This window comes from Aspergillus foveolatus (genome assembly GCF_047715535.1).
Source record: "Aspergillus foveolatus strain CBS 279.81 unplaced genomic scaffold BDW70scaffold_130, whole genome shotgun sequence".
Lineage (NCBI taxonomy): Eukaryota > Fungi > Ascomycota > Eurotiomycetes > Eurotiales > Aspergillaceae > Aspergillus > Aspergillus foveolatus.
This window is the reverse complement of record NW_027396194.1, coordinates 1-14,945: the sequence shown is the minus strand read 5'-3', so window position 1 is coordinate 14,945 and position 14,945 is coordinate 1. Positions and strand designations below refer to the sequence as shown.

Below are 14,945 nucleotides of genomic sequence, written 5' to 3'. Positions count from 1 at the left end.
ACGTGAGCTCGGTCAGAATGGCAGAAAAAGACTTCACCACCGACGAAGAGGTCGCAACCTCGGACTCTATCACCACGCCTAGGAAATACCCAGGTAAATGCCTCCCCGGCTTAACCCCTGCGTTAAAGAGTTAACAAGCGCGTCCAGTAAGATGGTACCGCTCAACCTACTTCAACGCCCTGATTCTGGGGATGTGCAATTTCCTCGCACCGGGAATCTGGGGTGCAATGAACTCCCTCGGCGGCGGAGGTGCCTCAAAGCCCTACCTCGTCAACACCGCCAATGCGCTCACTTTCTGCCTTATGGTGCTCTCCTGCTTCTTCGGCAGTGTGATTGTGAAATTCATCGGCATCAAATGGACCCTCATCGTCGGGACGATGGGGTATGCGCCGTACGCTGCGGGGATCTATACTCAGGTGCGGTATGATAGTGACTGGCTGACGCTTTTTGGAGCCGCGCTTTGCGGAATTTCCGCCGGGCTCTTCTGGATGGCCGAGTCCGCTATCGCGCTCTCCTACCCGGAGCCCCAGAACCAGGGCCGGTTTCTGGGTTTCTGGCTTTCCTTCCGGGTTGGTGGGCAGATCGTTGGCGGGGCTATCAATCTCGGTGTGAATGTTCATCGCAACACGGCAGGGAGTGTGAGCTATGTAGTGTACTATATCTTCATCGCGCTGCAGGCCCTCGGTCCCTTTGTGGGTTTACTCCTGACGAGTCCGGAGAAGGTTGAACGGACAGACGGTGTCCCAGTGAAACTGCGGATCGCCAACGATGTCTGGTTCGAGATCAAAGCCATGACCAATTTGCTCCTGAGCAAGAAGTTTGTCCTTATCATCCCGCTCATCTGGCAGGCGACGTTCAGTGAGGCGGTCATGTTTACGTACAACTCGCTTTGGTTCTCGGTGAGGGCAAGAGCGCTGGGGAGTTTCGTGTCCGGAATCATGGCGATCGTATCCGGAAACCTGCTCGGTGCCTTCCTGGACAGCAAGATCTCGCTGAAGCTGAGGAGCCGTGTGGGATTCATCGTTGTGCTTGGTCTGCAGGGGGCATGGTGGCTGTGGGGTACGATCGTCGTCACAGATTTCCACAAGACGAAACCGGTCTTCGATTGGAGTGACTCTGGGTTCGGGAGGGGATTTTCTCTCTACCTCTTCTGGGTTGTGGGATTTCAATTAAACTATATGTTTCTGTAAGGACCCCTTTTCGTTCTCAGTGATGGTTGTTACCGTGATGTGGAGGCTAACAGGCAACAGGTACTTTATCGTCGGCAACCTGGCCAAGGACGAAGAAGAGATCGTCCGTATTGCCAGTCTGTTACGTGGGATGGAGTCTGCCTCGCAGGCTGTTTCGGTTAGTCTTCCCCCTCAGCCTTTCTCAGATTGCACCTGATCCTAGTGTCTAATGTCGTGCAGTACGGGCTGAGCAGTATCTCCATTATGGCGTCTGTTGGGAGCATCTATCTCAACTTTGGCCTGTGGGCCCTCGCTCTGTTTCCCGCTTGGCTTATCATTAGGGAGATAGGGGTGTCGTTGGGCGACAAGAAGGTGGAGAGGGAGACGAGGACAGCGAGGGAAGTCAGCAGTGCAGGCGCGCAGTGAACCGTCGGGTGCAGTGTCGACTGTGATTGAGGAAGTAAGTAGGTTTCAGTTCATGTGCGTGATAGAGTGTTCTGCTAGCGTAGTGAGTGCACGATAATTGAATAGATTAATATATGGGCCAGGGTGCACACGTTTGGCATACGTCAAGGACCTCCAATATAGTCGGTAGTATGGTTAGACTGATACGGTATCAGAGGGTTGATAGACAGAGACCGCACCGTCGTCTACAGCATCACCAGTCCGTGATCATTCGTTACGATAGATCGAATATTCACTTGGCTCTTTACAAGCTGATTAGACGGTATTAATACTTCGGCACAAAATGAACCAAGCAGTCTCAAGAACCATAAGGTTGTATTTAGCGCCAAGGGGAATACCTAAATATGAAAAGATTGTGACTTAGGTAGACCCATCATAGAAGATCATCCATGCCAGTAGATTATGACCACAAAAATCAAATTCATGCTTCTCTCTTAGATCTTCAACTCTTCGACCAGCAGCGATTTTACACCGCCTATATACTTGGCCCGGGTTGGATTCAAGCGCATATCGTCAGGTAGATGTAGGTAGATTAAAACCTATGCAGTCAGTCTAGAATGCGTGACTGAGCGCTAGATGAAGGGACGGCCATCTGTCTAGCTACTACCCTGGTTCTTTCCTTGAACTCAAAGTACCTCAGGTTGTTCGGAAGAGTGTCATAGGGATAAAACGGGGAGGGCGTCTTATCTCAATGGCGAAGATCCAATTTGGAGCAAGTGTATACATGCAGCCCTTATAACTGAACTCTGGTACACCCGACCCGGCAAAAAGTCCATGTTATGGACGGGCCTCGCTGCACACGCGTAAGTTCATGAGCTTTAGTACTGGGGAGAATATTTGCTGCTACCTGACGCTTCTGACAGCATACTCGCGCCAATCATATCTAGGTAACGGCCCCCAGCCGCAGAGGACAGCAATAACTTAGCACCATTGCGGCTGAGGCTGAGTAGATTAGCCGATATAAACCTGCCACTAAGATTATGCTTACACGAACTGACCAATCGAAACGAAAGTCTTGTATGCAGTGGCTTATTTCGCAACGCCCAAACTTCAGCATCATTTTAAAATGCAGCCATCCCGTTGCATAGAGCGGCCGCATGGAGAAGCGTTACCAGGGCACCTTATAGCATATCTGGATGTCTGAATTCCTGGAGTAAACAGAACGAACCCATCCTGCCCAAAGAATGTCCCTCAGCCCCAATCTGCGACTCATGCTAGCGGCCCACCACGTGGATACTACACAACCAATTTTAATACGATTTCATTCTGGTGAGCCTGAATATCATAAGCTAAATGGTGCTATGGGAAATGATAGGAGGGTCCGAGTCAAAGTTAAGCAACTAGGGTGCGGCTTTGGACCCGTTCAGTACTTCTCTGCTGACCTTGCGCCCTAAATCAGGACTATATAAAGCCGCTGTCTCTCATATAGCGTGTATGCTTGATCTTAGCAGCGATTGTCATCTTTATTCAACAACATGACTGTCGCTAACCCCAAACCAGTGGTCGTTTTCCTCTGCCCCCCTGAAACGGGCCACACGAACCCCCTCATACCACACGCAACGCACCTAGTCTCTCGCGGGCACGAAGTGCACTTCATCGCAGGCCCAGAGTCCGAAAATGCCATTCACAAAGCTGGCGCCACATTCCACCCCCTCCGTACCGTCTGGAAGCCCGAGATGTTCGACATAATGCACAGCTTGCCCGACGAGCATAGCCGTTTCATGTACGGAATGAAGCATAACTTTATTGATATGACTGAGCGGGGCATGCAAGCCCTTTCGACTATTCTGGAAGATATCCGTGAGAAATACGGGCCGGGACGCATGGTTGTAGTCGTGCAGGAGTACGCTGCCATGGGTGCATGGCCGTTCATTCTCGGTGCGCCATTGCCGAGGGGGTATGAGAAGTTCCCGAGATTGATCACATTCTCGACAGTGCCGCTGCCTATCTCGAGCGTGGATACGGCGCCCTTTGGACCGGGTCTGCCGCCTGATTCGTCTGAGACGGGGCGCGCACGTAATGCGGCTATGTATAAGGCTACAGAGAGTTTTGGGATTGAGGTCGCCGAGTACTCGAACGCTATCTATGAGAAGCTCGGTGCGAAGAAGATCCCGGAATCCATCGTGCCAATGGACTTCTGGGCCACAGGCGGGGATATTACAGTTCAGCCGTGCAGCCCCAGCCTGGAGTATCCACGAAGTGACCTCTCGCCCAAAATTCGGTACATTGGTGGTTTACCGCGGAGGGAGATTGATTCAAGCACTGACCTTCCTGACTGGTGGGACGAGATGCTGGCCGCCAAACATGCAGGCAAAAAGATCATCTTTGTCAGTCAAGGAACATTCAAGATTGACTATACGGAGCTCCTCATCCCTACATTGAAGGCCTTAGCTGGCCGTGATGACTGCATGGTTATCGGGACACTCGGTATCCGGGGCGCTAAGCTGGAGGACGTGGAAATACCAATCAATGCGAAGATCGTCGACTTCCTGCTCTACGATGCGATTCTCAAGTACGCGGATGTGTTTGTGTCCAATGCTGGATACGGTGGGCTCATGCACGGCGTCATGAACGGCGTTCCAATGGTGTTAGCCGGGACCGGACGTAAGTTCTCTGCAAAGCGCTCTTGCATATTCCAGGATGTTAAATCACTCACTCTGATGGTATATTAGAAGACAAAGCCGAAGTAGCGATGCGCGGCGAGTGGGCTGGGATCGCCGTCAACCTGCGGACAAACACGCCTACTGTCGAGGCTCTCCAGAAAGCTGTCGACAGAATCCTGTCGGAGACAGACTTCAAAGCGCGTTGTATTGGAATTCAACGCGAAAATGAGCAGTTGAACTGTCTGGTTCAGCTGGAGAAGCTAATTGACGGGGAAGCATAGGCTATTCACATTGTACAGAATGGTAACACGAATCTACATCGTATAGTGCCCTATAAGAGCTCACAAATCGTACAGCTCATGAGTACAACAATAGCGGCAGTGTCAATTATAGCGTCCAGAGTATAGCATCTCTGCAGGTAAAGATCTTTCTTACACCTATCATAACCCAGCCCATAATGCCGCCCTGCATCCGAAAGGATAGGTAGAAACAGTGGCGTAGTAGCCGAAAGCCGAGAGTCACTTTTCAACGCCATAGCTATATACATATACATATGTGATCAGCATCAAGACCGCAGGGCGTCTATAATGCGCCTCAACCCCTCATCGAGCTGCTCCCGCGACTGAGAAAAGGTAATACGGAACCATCCTGCCTGTTCACTGCCAAAGTCACCGCCAACCCCAAGATGCACCTTGAACCGGGATAGCTTGTCTAGCAGTTCCCTGTTCTTGATCGCCTTTGCCGATTCGCTGACGTCAAGTGAACTCGCAGGCTGCAGTTTCAGATATGGCGTTAACAGGTCACACCATACAAAGAAGCCCGCGTTCGATCCCCTGGCATAGGGTATCCCGTGTCTATCCATATAAGCAACAACATACTCATAGGTAGCAGCAAGCGATTTGTTGTTTTCCGCAATGAACTGATCTACGAACCTTTCATCCTCCAGAATGTTCGTTGTGAAACAGTCTGCTAGGCCGGAAACCGAGCTGTACTGAGCGACACCCCGGATCGACTCGAGCAAGTCGCTGTTCGCCTGCGAGATAACAGCTCCTAGCCGCATGCCGTTCGCTCCAAAGTCCTTGCTGACACCCCATAAGACATGTACCAGACTCGGATCGATCAGGCCGTCATGGTCGATAGAGAGGACGGATGTGAATTTGTCCATTGAGACCGCCCCATCCTGGCCCTCCCGCCAAACTGACAACGCGTATATCTCGTCGCTGATCAGGTGGACGCCGAATCGCTGACAGAGCTTCATCATCTCGATAAGGAATGACCGAGGGTAGCATCGGCCTAGTGGGTTGTGTGGGTTGCAGAGCATGATAGCCCGGATCGCACAGCCCTGCTTGCCGGAGCTTATCAGGGCCTCTTCGTATCTCGATACAGCACAGACGCTGAGAGGGTCCACCCCTTCAAAGCTTACTTGGACGAGCCTGGCCGTTGGCCGAAGGCAGATATCTCGGTTGAACCCGCGGAAATAGGGGCGTCCCACCAGGATACCGTCGCCCGGGTCGCAGAGGGCCCAGGAGCAGTGCTCAATTGCGGATGCCACCCCGTTCGTGGCAAGGATATGCGACAGCCTGAGTGGTTTTGAGGGGCGGAGGTACCGGGACAGGACGCCAGCGATCGCTGCTTTCAGCCGGGGAGAACCAGTGATGGTGTCGTTCAAAGCAAGATGCTGCTCAGACAGTTCGAAACTGCTGTTCGCGCGGAGCAGCAGCTGTTGCTGCATCAGAGTGTTGTCTGCAACGCCCAGGGTCACGTAGCCATGCGGGTTGCTCTGCGGGTGCCAGATATCATTCAGGGCATCCCAGAGAGCATTGCTCGTGCTTTTCAGAGACGACCTCGCTCTCCGAGATAGTGAAGATGCCGATTGGCCAAGCATGGTTTCTTGTCGTTCTGTAAAAGTATGGGAAGTCATGGTGATTCATTTAAAACACCAAAAAGGGGCCATGCTCTGTCTTATAAAAGAAGACCACATAACCTATCCCTCGAGCTTGACAGCGGCCTCGGGGTCCATATCGGGGAGTCAAATCTGAGAACAATGGACAACCCTCTCTTGAGGGGCTTTTTCCATGGGCGGTGTGGGCCTGGGCCTGTATTTGTTTGCGCCTTTCGACAACATACTCGGGAACTCGCCCCTTTGGCGGAGGAAAAAAAAAAAAAGTAAAAATGGTTAGAGAGTCAAATTGGTGAGAAGCAGTAAAACAAGCTGGAAAGGCACTAAATTTCGATAGCGAGAATAACCAGTACCACTTACTACTCGGTACACTCGTTGCTCCATTCTGACCTCTTCTGGTACACATCTCCTGCCGCCTGGGATGGCGTCTGGCTGGCATCAACGGCTTATGCACCCATAATTAGAGGGTTCGTCTATAGACCCTGGATTGGCAATGGGGATGCCAGCTGAAGGGTGTCTCAGACAGCCTGCAAAGCGTACCGAAGAGCGTGTCAGAGCAACAGTGAGTCACGAGCCCAAGATATCTGTTTGAACCATAAGCTCAGATCGTTGGAGTCTTGGATGGACATGCAATGGATAGATTGCTGTTTCACTATAGGAGCCTAAATACTATTGGCTCTTTCTTTTACTGGCTCAACTCCACAGGGACCACATCAAATAACTTCCTAATTGGGAAAATGGCAATGAGTCACATGGGCACAAGTATGTCAATCTAAGCTGTAAAATGAAGCGAGTAGATGAAGAGCCTCGTCGGCAGTCTCTGGTCAGGTAGTCGAGAAACACAAGTCATATTTGATTTTCCCACCTTGAGGCCGGTAGCTGTACACTTTCCTGGTCCGGCCCAGATATGCTTATGACCGTCGTATGACCGAAATCGACGATCCATTTAAGATGCTGCAATACTTCGTCGACGGAACATGGCGTCGAAGATGAATTCTCTGACAGACTCAGATTAAGACAATATTCTTTGCTGTTCTATGCGTGCATTTGCGACAATAATAACATAATAATTTGCTCTATAGTCCAATAGTTGGTGTTTTTAAAATTGATCCAGCCAAGTTAGGCCTTCTATTAAAGTCTCTCAATAAAGTATATAGGCCCATGTGCCTGTATACATATATATACAACTAAAACTATATATAATAGTTCTTCAGAGGTGGTGTAGAGGGTCTGGAGTAATACGAGTTGTGTAACTGATGAATGTTGATGGAGACACCCCTGTGCCCAATAGGTAAGGCAGAGTCTTACTGCCGGTACTACTACGGTTAAAACTAACCTCCAGTTTACAGCATGCCCACGCCTTGTCTGCACAGCCGTGGTAACATGACCCGAGGGAGACTGCTGTAGGGGCTGAACCAACAGCTTAGGGCGGAGTCTAGAAATGAGTACTAAATGCAAATATCCATGCTACATGGGTGAAAACGTCGAATTGGGCTTTTTCATATAATTGGGCAGTTACGTCGTCTTCCAGTGATTGATATCACAATGTTTGTTGTCGGCCTTCCTCCCGAAATTTTAGGTTCAAGATTGTACGCGACCCAGCTTCGTTCTTGTCAAGGAGAGTGATAGGGAAGTACTAGTCTTTTCCCCGTCCAAACCAACAACGCACCTACTACCACATCTACCCAGTCTCTGAACGATATTTGTTGAGTTATGGGACACTTATTAACAGTGGGTGGAGGTCGCACAACGAGGGCCCGGGACAAGGACTAAATGGTTTACTTCAGCAGGTTTGATGTTGTTGTCTGGATGAAAAGGTACTTTGGAGAAGGGCGCTGGAGAAGAGACAAAGAGACTCGCGTGCTGCTATGCCCGCGGAAACTTGCATTGCTCGAGGCATTCTAATGGTTGTCATTTCCTTTATGTAGTGTGATGAACCAAATGGTGTCAGTGTATCCAATGAGCTTTAGTCAACTCGCAAAGACCCATATTTCTGACATGGCTACTCGATTTTCGAGTCCTATCAGGGGAATGCTAAAGTTATTGTTGAGGGCAGGAATAAAAGCACTTCGATGGACGCATGAATTTAAGCATCCCATTTACCACACATAACACTAGTTGTCACGTAGCAGTTTCCTCCCTCAGTAACCAGTAACCTTGAGAAGCCTATTTCCAGCCCAAAATCGTTGGATCCTGTTGTTTAGTTAGTCAACTGCTCAGCTACCTAGATACCATATATCCCTTCCAGCTCACCAAAAAAAAAAGAAAAGCAGACATACCAGAAATATCTCCAACCTCTGCACGACTAGATGGTTGTCTTTGCTCTCAACTAGTCTAAACTCAGCCGCCGTGTGCGAGAAGACATGTTGCCCGTCCTTTCCAGTAAATTCATAACTGTTGATGACCACGACATCCAGTGGCGAAAACGGCGAGACATAAACGCGAACAGGTTGGTGTTTCAGCCCAGGGAACTGAGTCCAAAATTCTTCTCGTTGGGCTCTTATTGCTGGTTCACATTAGACTATAGCTTCGCGTAAAACTTGCTGTTGGAGTACGGGCCCGAGTACCTCGTCGTCCGCCCAGGGTCTGAACAGGCGTGACAAACTTAGCGTCGTCTGCGAACATGTCGCTCCATTCTTGTGCTGCATCCGGGGACTCGCCGTCCAAGAGAGTGTAGAATTCTTGTATGAACTGCATTGTCGCCCCTTGCGCGCCACTACCATCTCCCGTCTGACCTAGATTGGCGTTTGACATTTTCAGTACGGGTTATCGTGTAGATGAATGTTGGAAAATATAGAAAGCTTAGGGCTGGACAAGCCTGCGTGGCACAACGATTTTATATGTTAACATGCAGCTCGACTTACAGCACCCCCCGCATAAGACAGCTGAATGCCACAGTCTCCACTCAGCGGAGGCTGCTTCTGAGGCTACCTGAGGTATGACCATCGCATCACAGTTTGAGATCAATCGGGAAGTCAGAATACAAAGCCTCGAATTTGATCTGTGACGAATCTTGCATAGTATCAAGGGTACCGGAGACAAACAAGTCACCTGCTGGCGCCTGAGCCTAAGAACTGCGGTCAGACTCAACAGCGCACGTTCTCTTTCAGCCAGCCAAATCAAAAGAGACCAAAGGTATAGCCGGTTGGTGGTTTATTCATGAAGTCTGGTCGGCAGTTTTATCACACCTGTACCTGGCAGTTGGTCCTTACTGACCCCTCTAATCCCCGACTTCAGAGCTTCAAGTATCAAGCCGGCAGCGCCAGCCTGCATGCCATCACCCCGTTGGCCAGAATCTTCCATACGCCGTGGCCGCGCTTTCGTGGCTAAAATGGCTAGGCCTAAGAGATTCAGCAGCAAGTTCACAAAGAAAAGTCGAGAAGTCTTACCGTTCTGCGAAGATCGTATCTTATCGGTGCTGGTACAGAGACCAATCATCAAACTGCTTTCTTATGTTTGTCTGCGAGACGCTCTTTGCTTTTGCGGAAGGGCCTCTTCCGATATCCTTGAAGTGGTTTTTCCATATATTAAAGCGTCGAGCGCGCCGTCGCCCACCCCAGTCTTCTCTTTTCGCGGCCTTCCAGAACCGAGCAAGTTTAGTATTGGATCCCTCGTTCATACCTCATAGGAATAGATGATTATCGTGTTTCTTAATCATAGTCATTCCTCGATGCTCCCAGCTTTGAGCCCAAAAGTCAGACGCCGGAAATCTGCATGCTTCCGGCTTGTTCTTTGTCTGTGCTCAGGTATTTCTGACGTCTTAAAGAGCTGAGCGGCATTTACAGGCGATGTCCCAAGCTACTGAAATCATGAAGTGCTAATCAATGTGTTGCTGAGGTGCTGAGCCACCTCTTTCAAGCCTCTAATCACCTTTGGCAGAGACCTCGAACTGCAGGAACTCGGAACAGTACATAAAAATGTCCTTGAAATGGGATATGTATCAGGGTCGCAGCTTTGCGGTTCAAAGCGACCTATCCATGGGTTTACCCTGAATATCTATTAAATACTCACCTATAACCGCGCAGAAGCATTGTTTAGTTTCTGTATCACTTCTGCCGCTGCCCGCTCACCACTCTCTATAGCTCCCTCCATATATCCCCTCCACCTAACCGCCGTCTCGGTCCCAGCGAAATGCAAATTCCCTGCTGGCTCTCGAATGGTCTCCCCAACAGCATCCATCACTCCAGGGGTCAGCGCAATACAGGGACATCCCCATCCAGAGTACGGGTCATTCACCCATTCATAAGTCACCAGGTCTACAAAATGTCTAGCAGCTTCGGTTTCGGCATCAAACAGTTTCCCAATTTGTTCAATGAGTGCTGCCTTACGACCATCCGTAGGCAGTGCAGCCCAGGCACGGCCCAAGTCAGAGGCCATGAAGCAAGTGAGGATGAATTTCTTGTCTGGGAGACTGCTGGTGTCGCGGATGACAGACGCCGGGCCAGTGAAGGACTGAATAAGACCGCAGTAACCCTTCTCTACCCAGAATGGAGTGCGGAAAATCATCATGGCTTTGGTGTAGTAGCCGTAATTGGAGGATTCGGCCCACAGCTGCTTTGGCGCGGGGAGCCTGGGGGAGAAGTCCATCGTCTTGAGAACAGGACTGGGGACGGTGATGATAGCTTTCCGCGCTTGCAGCGTCTTTTTGTCTGCCGTCACGACCTCGACCCCGGAATTGCCCTCTTGAGTGACGCTGACCACAGGCGAGGACAGACAAACGACATCCTGAGGAAGAGTCTCAGCAATTGCTTTGGAAATCATCTGCACCCCCTGCCGGATTCGAAGGTGTTGTCCTCCACCCTTTCTGTCGGATCGCATCTGGAGCAAACCACCGCCAGCTTTGCAGTATGCAATAAACCAGAGAGCAGAGATGTCGCGCGGATCCTGCCCCAGCATGGCACGGGTCCAGACAGCGGCCGTAGCGAGAGCGTCCTTGCCAGCACCGCGGGACCGAAGATAGGCCTCAAAAGTCATCGAATCCCACTCTGTGTTTCGAGGATGAACTGGATCGAGAGTGTGGCAGTCTGCTTCGACCATATCACGGATCCGGGCAATATCTCGGACAGTGGCAGCGTCGAACTAAACCACGTTAGATCATACCTTTCACTGCTCGATGAAAGACAAATACCTTTGGCAGTTCCCCGTACTCGAATGTTGAGCACTCTCCCTCGGCGTCTTGTAGAACGCAGAGTCCGGTTGTATTCTGCTCCAAAATCTCTGCGCCGAATCGCTTAGCCAGCGCATAGACCCTGCTCTGATTCACATCATTCATCCAAGCTGCCCCAAGATCAACCATCCCATATCCCGAGTTGTCTCCCGGGATGGGCTGCGACCAAGTCTTGCCACCGACGCGATCTCTCGCCTCTAAGATAATGTATGACAACCCGACTCGTTGAAGCTCGGACGCAGCACTGAGGCCCGCCAGCCCAGCTCCCACGATAACCACATCCAGCTGCCCCATACTTGCAGTCCCCGTCAATGACCTTGGCACCGCAGGAGCTGGGCGCACGGCAACAGCATCTACCTCGAATAGCCAAGCTGGCGCAGCCAGCTGCGCAACAGGCACGAGCGTAATGGCTGGACGGTGGCCTGCCAGGAACCGCTGGAGATAGCGAGTATGCACCCGGGATGCTGAGCCGTAGTTGACGATGTAGAGGGTAAGCTTGAGAATATCCTTGACCGAGGCTCCTGAAAGAATAAGGATTTTGCGGAGGTTCAAGAGTGCCAGGTGAACTTGTGACTCGTAGTCTCCGGGTACGGTCTCATCCTTTGTCATTCCAGCTTGCCCGGCGACATGGATGACTTGGCTGTTTGCTGAGGCGATTGTGGCCGGCGCATAGTAGGCCATTGTGGTGGTGGCCAGGTCGACTGTCTCTACGTGGGTCATGATGGCGCAAATACTGCGTTTAGTAGACACGGGAATAGGTTAATAAGCCTAAAGGCTATGTCCCGATCGGAGAACGGCAGTATTATACCGTCGATTCTGTCGAGAGCCCGTCGGTGCCACGTAGTGCTTGCAGGAGTGACGGTTATCGGCAATGCAATGGGACCGCTCACCGCAGCCATTCATGCTCGGTCTTGGAGAAGCCAGCATTCTCCAATTAGGAAGCCGAAGCCGAACTCATGGCCTGTTTATACGAACTCTGGAACCCTTCTGAGCTGGCTGCCGGGAGCGCCTTCTCCAACGGAAACAGACCCCACAGTATGTGCCATCCAATCTCATATCCGCGTCTATCTGGATCTTTATCCCAAGATTACATCCCTATCTCCAATCCCTAGCAATCAGCTCCGCTTATGGCACGCATTTCCGCTTTATCAGAGCCGACGCCGGTGTTAGACGATGCCTATCGTTGTGTTTATTTTCTTCCGGCTCCTCTACAGCTCTAGATACTGGCGTGATATCGAAGGCCTGAGTTCAAACGCTCTGCTCTTGGCGTGGCATTACAAGCGACAATTCTTTCTGGCGAAATTCTTTAATTAACGAGAAGGGACTTAGAAAGGTATAAGTAGGAGCTCTAACCAAAGCATCTAATAACGCTGAAAGGACGCATCTCTTCTTTATTATCCTAAACTTGTTAATCCGGAGGCCGCAGCGGGATTCTAGGCCTACCTAATCACCCACAGGTTCTGGGGCAGATTATCTACGCACTAGACTGCCAATGGGTTAAACAGATATATTGGCCTTATAAAGAAAGAGATGTCTAGGAGGATCTGTATGTAAATAATATAACTATCTTTCATAGCTTTTAAGGCCTTAAGGAGTTTACGGTAATTTATTTCCTTACCGGTCTCAACTACAGCTTATTGAATTAATTCTGCTCTACTGCTCTTTCCTAAGTCAGTTGAACAAGTATACGCGTTAAGTATTTATTTCTTATTGCGCGACTGGAGGACCAGGACAATTTAACATAATAGCAGCTTGTTGTAGGACCCATATTTCTTAGTTAAGGAAACTCGTTGCTGTTTTACAAAGAATTTTTGCTTATAATTGAATCAGTTAACAGAATTCCAATGCTAGTCTTAACAAATTTGAAGTATTTGACAGCTGACCCTAACCGTGACCCGTCAACCACCCAATAGCGAATCCAACTCAACCACAATCATGCCCATCACGCCCGACAACAACACTTTGAAAGTCTCGCTTGGTCTATACCCACCGATCTATGCTCATCGTACAACTCAGGATACTGGCTGCTTGGTTGCTTGACGAAGGCGTTTAAATCAGAACTCTCAAGTGTCTGCAGCATGTCCACCGATGACGAAGCTGGAACACTTTGCTATGCTCCTTTGCTCCGTTGTCAACCTCGTCTGTATCGCTTTGATATTCTAAGCCTTTCCATGCCATCAATCCTCCACATTGTTCACGTCGGCATTTACTGCACCAGCCTCTATCTCTGCTGTGGTCTTCTACAGTCAGGGAGTGGCATAAAGATGAACACAAACGTCCCGGACGAATCATTTTCACCTGCAATGCCATTGGCCAATCGAAATCTGCACCGCGGCCCTCCAATGGGTATCGGCCGGTCACCTATCCTACTGCGACCACAGGCATAGTATGGACGTCTAAGACACCGCATTCCCTCAACTGCCTATCCTAGTGCCGTTGCACGGCAGTCAGCATCGTAGCCGCGGCGGGTAATCGTAGTTGCGGTGCACAAGACGGGATAAACTCAATAATAGATTAGCAGCACCTCAAGGGGGACTACTGTTGAGGCGCTCAAGCGTGTCTAAGACGCCATTTTATTGTCTTCCATATGCGTCCAATATCAGGCAATCATTTATCGAGTAGAGTGGCCATAATACAATCTGAAAAGAAAAATAATGTACAAAGCTAAATTCCAAACAGAACCCCAGACTCCCGCTCTAAACACCATACCGGAACTCCTTGACCTTCTTCGCATAGTAAAGCGACGCCAAGAGACCAGCAGTAGCAAGACCAATTGGAACGGGGGCCTTCGCCTTGGTCTTGATTGTCCTCGAGGCTCCAGCGCCCAGCAGAACCACGCTGTTGGCCAGGGCGAGCTCAGCGCCGTAGTCCTTGTTTTGCTTTAGGAGGTAGCCTTGCTTAGTTAGCCCGAAGTCCACGAAAGAAATCAAATCGTTTTTATTACCAGAGAAAGCATAGGAAACACCCAGACCAAGACCAGCAATCAGGGAGGGCCTTGAGCGCGTCTTCAGGTATCCGGCAACGCCGCCGGCGGAGACTTTCCCAAACATTTAGTGAGAGCAGAAGGAGCAAATATTAGTCAGATGCTTACGAAGAACAGAGAGAGTGATGGACGGGTGTTCAGCCATGGCTTCAGTGATGAGCAGATCAGAGCTATTGAGTCAGGAATGAAAGCTGTTGTGGTGCTTGCGACGGGTGGTGAGTTAAACAGGATGATTATTAGTAATTCACCACCGGGCCGGCAGTTCAGCCGAGGTCTCATTGGCTTGAGCTCTTACACCACTAGGCCAAGTTTGGAATAGTTGATCCGGTCTGCTGCCGCCAAGTCTTCAGGCTTCGCTTTTCACATGATGCTTGTACATATGTCGGCTCTGGAGGTGGTTGCTAGCGTCGATTTGGTCATGTGATTGATATATGTAACGAGCGATTGCATTGAAGGTCTTGAAGGTCCTAATCTTCTAACTACAATCTGTATAGGCTATTTATGCCTTTTCAAAGGCTTCAAGAAAGAATGTTCTCGATATCAGTAGATAATTCAGTTAATATATAGATAGTTGCAATCCGCCTATGGCGGTGTGATTGCCTCATATGATTGGACGAGCGAGGTGCTGGATATTGATTAGTAAGAGGAGGTCCTCTCT

At 50.1% G+C, this 14,945-nt stretch overlaps 6 protein-coding genes across 6 annotated transcripts; 2 read left to right on the top strand and 4 right to left on the bottom strand.

Moving 5' to 3' along the window:
- Window positions 1-17: 17 nt before the first annotated feature.
- BDW70DRAFT_164717 (DUF895 domain membrane protein) lies at window positions 18-1,595 on the top strand (the record flags this gene model as incomplete). The annotated part of the gene is made up of 4 exons (XM_073741534.1): window positions 18-93; window positions 148-1,186; window positions 1,251-1,347; window positions 1,410-1,595. 4 exons carry the CDS (start codon window positions 18-20, stop codon window positions 1,593-1,595), a joined length of 1,398 nt encoding a protein of 465 aa, XP_073591011.1.
- A 1,514-nt stretch (window positions 1,596-3,109) lies between these two features.
- Window positions 3,110-4,518, top strand: BDW70DRAFT_154379 (glycosyltransferase; the record flags this gene model as incomplete). The annotated part of the gene is made up of 2 exons (XM_073739836.1): window positions 3,110-4,238; window positions 4,307-4,518. The coding sequence occupies 2 exons, from the start codon at window positions 3,110-3,112 to the stop codon at window positions 4,516-4,518; spliced, it is 1,341 nt and encodes a 446-aa protein (XP_073591010.1).
- A 284-nt stretch (window positions 4,519-4,802) lies between these two features.
- BDW70DRAFT_166523 (pyridoxal phosphate-dependent aminotransferase) lies at window positions 4,803-6,158 on the bottom strand (the record flags this gene model as incomplete). The annotated part of the gene is made up of 1 exon (XM_073742005.1): window positions 4,803-6,158. The coding sequence occupies one exon, from the start codon at window positions 6,156-6,158 to the stop codon at window positions 4,803-4,805; it is 1,356 nt and encodes a 451-aa protein (XP_073591009.1).
- A 2,145-nt stretch (window positions 6,159-8,303) lies between these two features.
- BDW70DRAFT_154377 (nuclear transport factor 2 family protein) lies at window positions 8,304-8,891 on the bottom strand (the record flags this gene model as incomplete). Its single annotated transcript, XM_073739835.1, has 3 exons — window positions 8,304-8,330; window positions 8,417-8,643; window positions 8,705-8,891. The coding sequence occupies 3 exons, from the start codon at window positions 8,889-8,891 to the stop codon at window positions 8,304-8,306; spliced, it is 441 nt and encodes a 146-aa protein (XP_073591008.1).
- Window positions 8,892-10,148: 1,257 nt separating this feature from the next.
- On the bottom strand, window positions 10,149-12,024 carry BDW70DRAFT_164713 (putative flavin-containing amine oxidase; the record flags this gene model as incomplete). Its single annotated transcript, XM_073741533.1, has 2 exons — window positions 10,149-11,216; window positions 11,266-12,024. The coding sequence occupies 2 exons, from the start codon at window positions 12,022-12,024 to the stop codon at window positions 10,149-10,151; spliced, it is 1,827 nt and encodes a 608-aa protein (XP_073591007.1).
- A 1,819-nt stretch (window positions 12,025-13,843) lies between these two features.
- BDW70DRAFT_145236 (TMEM14 family protein) lies at window positions 13,844-14,471 on the bottom strand. Its single transcript, XM_073738397.1, has 3 exons — window positions 14,396-14,471; window positions 14,249-14,341; window positions 13,844-14,197 (listed from the first exon to the last, which is right to left on the bottom strand). Exons 1-3 carry the CDS (start codon window positions 14,430-14,432, stop codon window positions 14,001-14,003), a joined length of 327 nt encoding a protein of 108 aa, XP_073591006.1. The 5' UTR covers window positions 14,433-14,471; the 3' UTR covers window positions 13,844-14,000.
- Window positions 14,472-14,945: the final 474 nt, after the last annotated feature.

Bases quoted from the DNA above. Each gene is read 5' to 3' on its own strand.
- BDW70DRAFT_145236 (XM_073738397.1), bottom strand. From the start codon at position 14,432: ATGGCTGAACACCCGTCCATCACTCTCTCTGTTCTTC. The intron at 14,342-14,395 runs GTAAGCATCTGA...TGTTTGGGAAAG, and splicing joins CATCACTCTCTCTGTTCTTC to TCTCCGCCGGCGGCGTTGCC. The intron at 14,198-14,248 runs GTAATAAAAACG...TAACTAAGCAAG, and splicing joins TGTTTCCTATGCTTTCTCTG to GCTACCTCCTAAAGCAAAAC.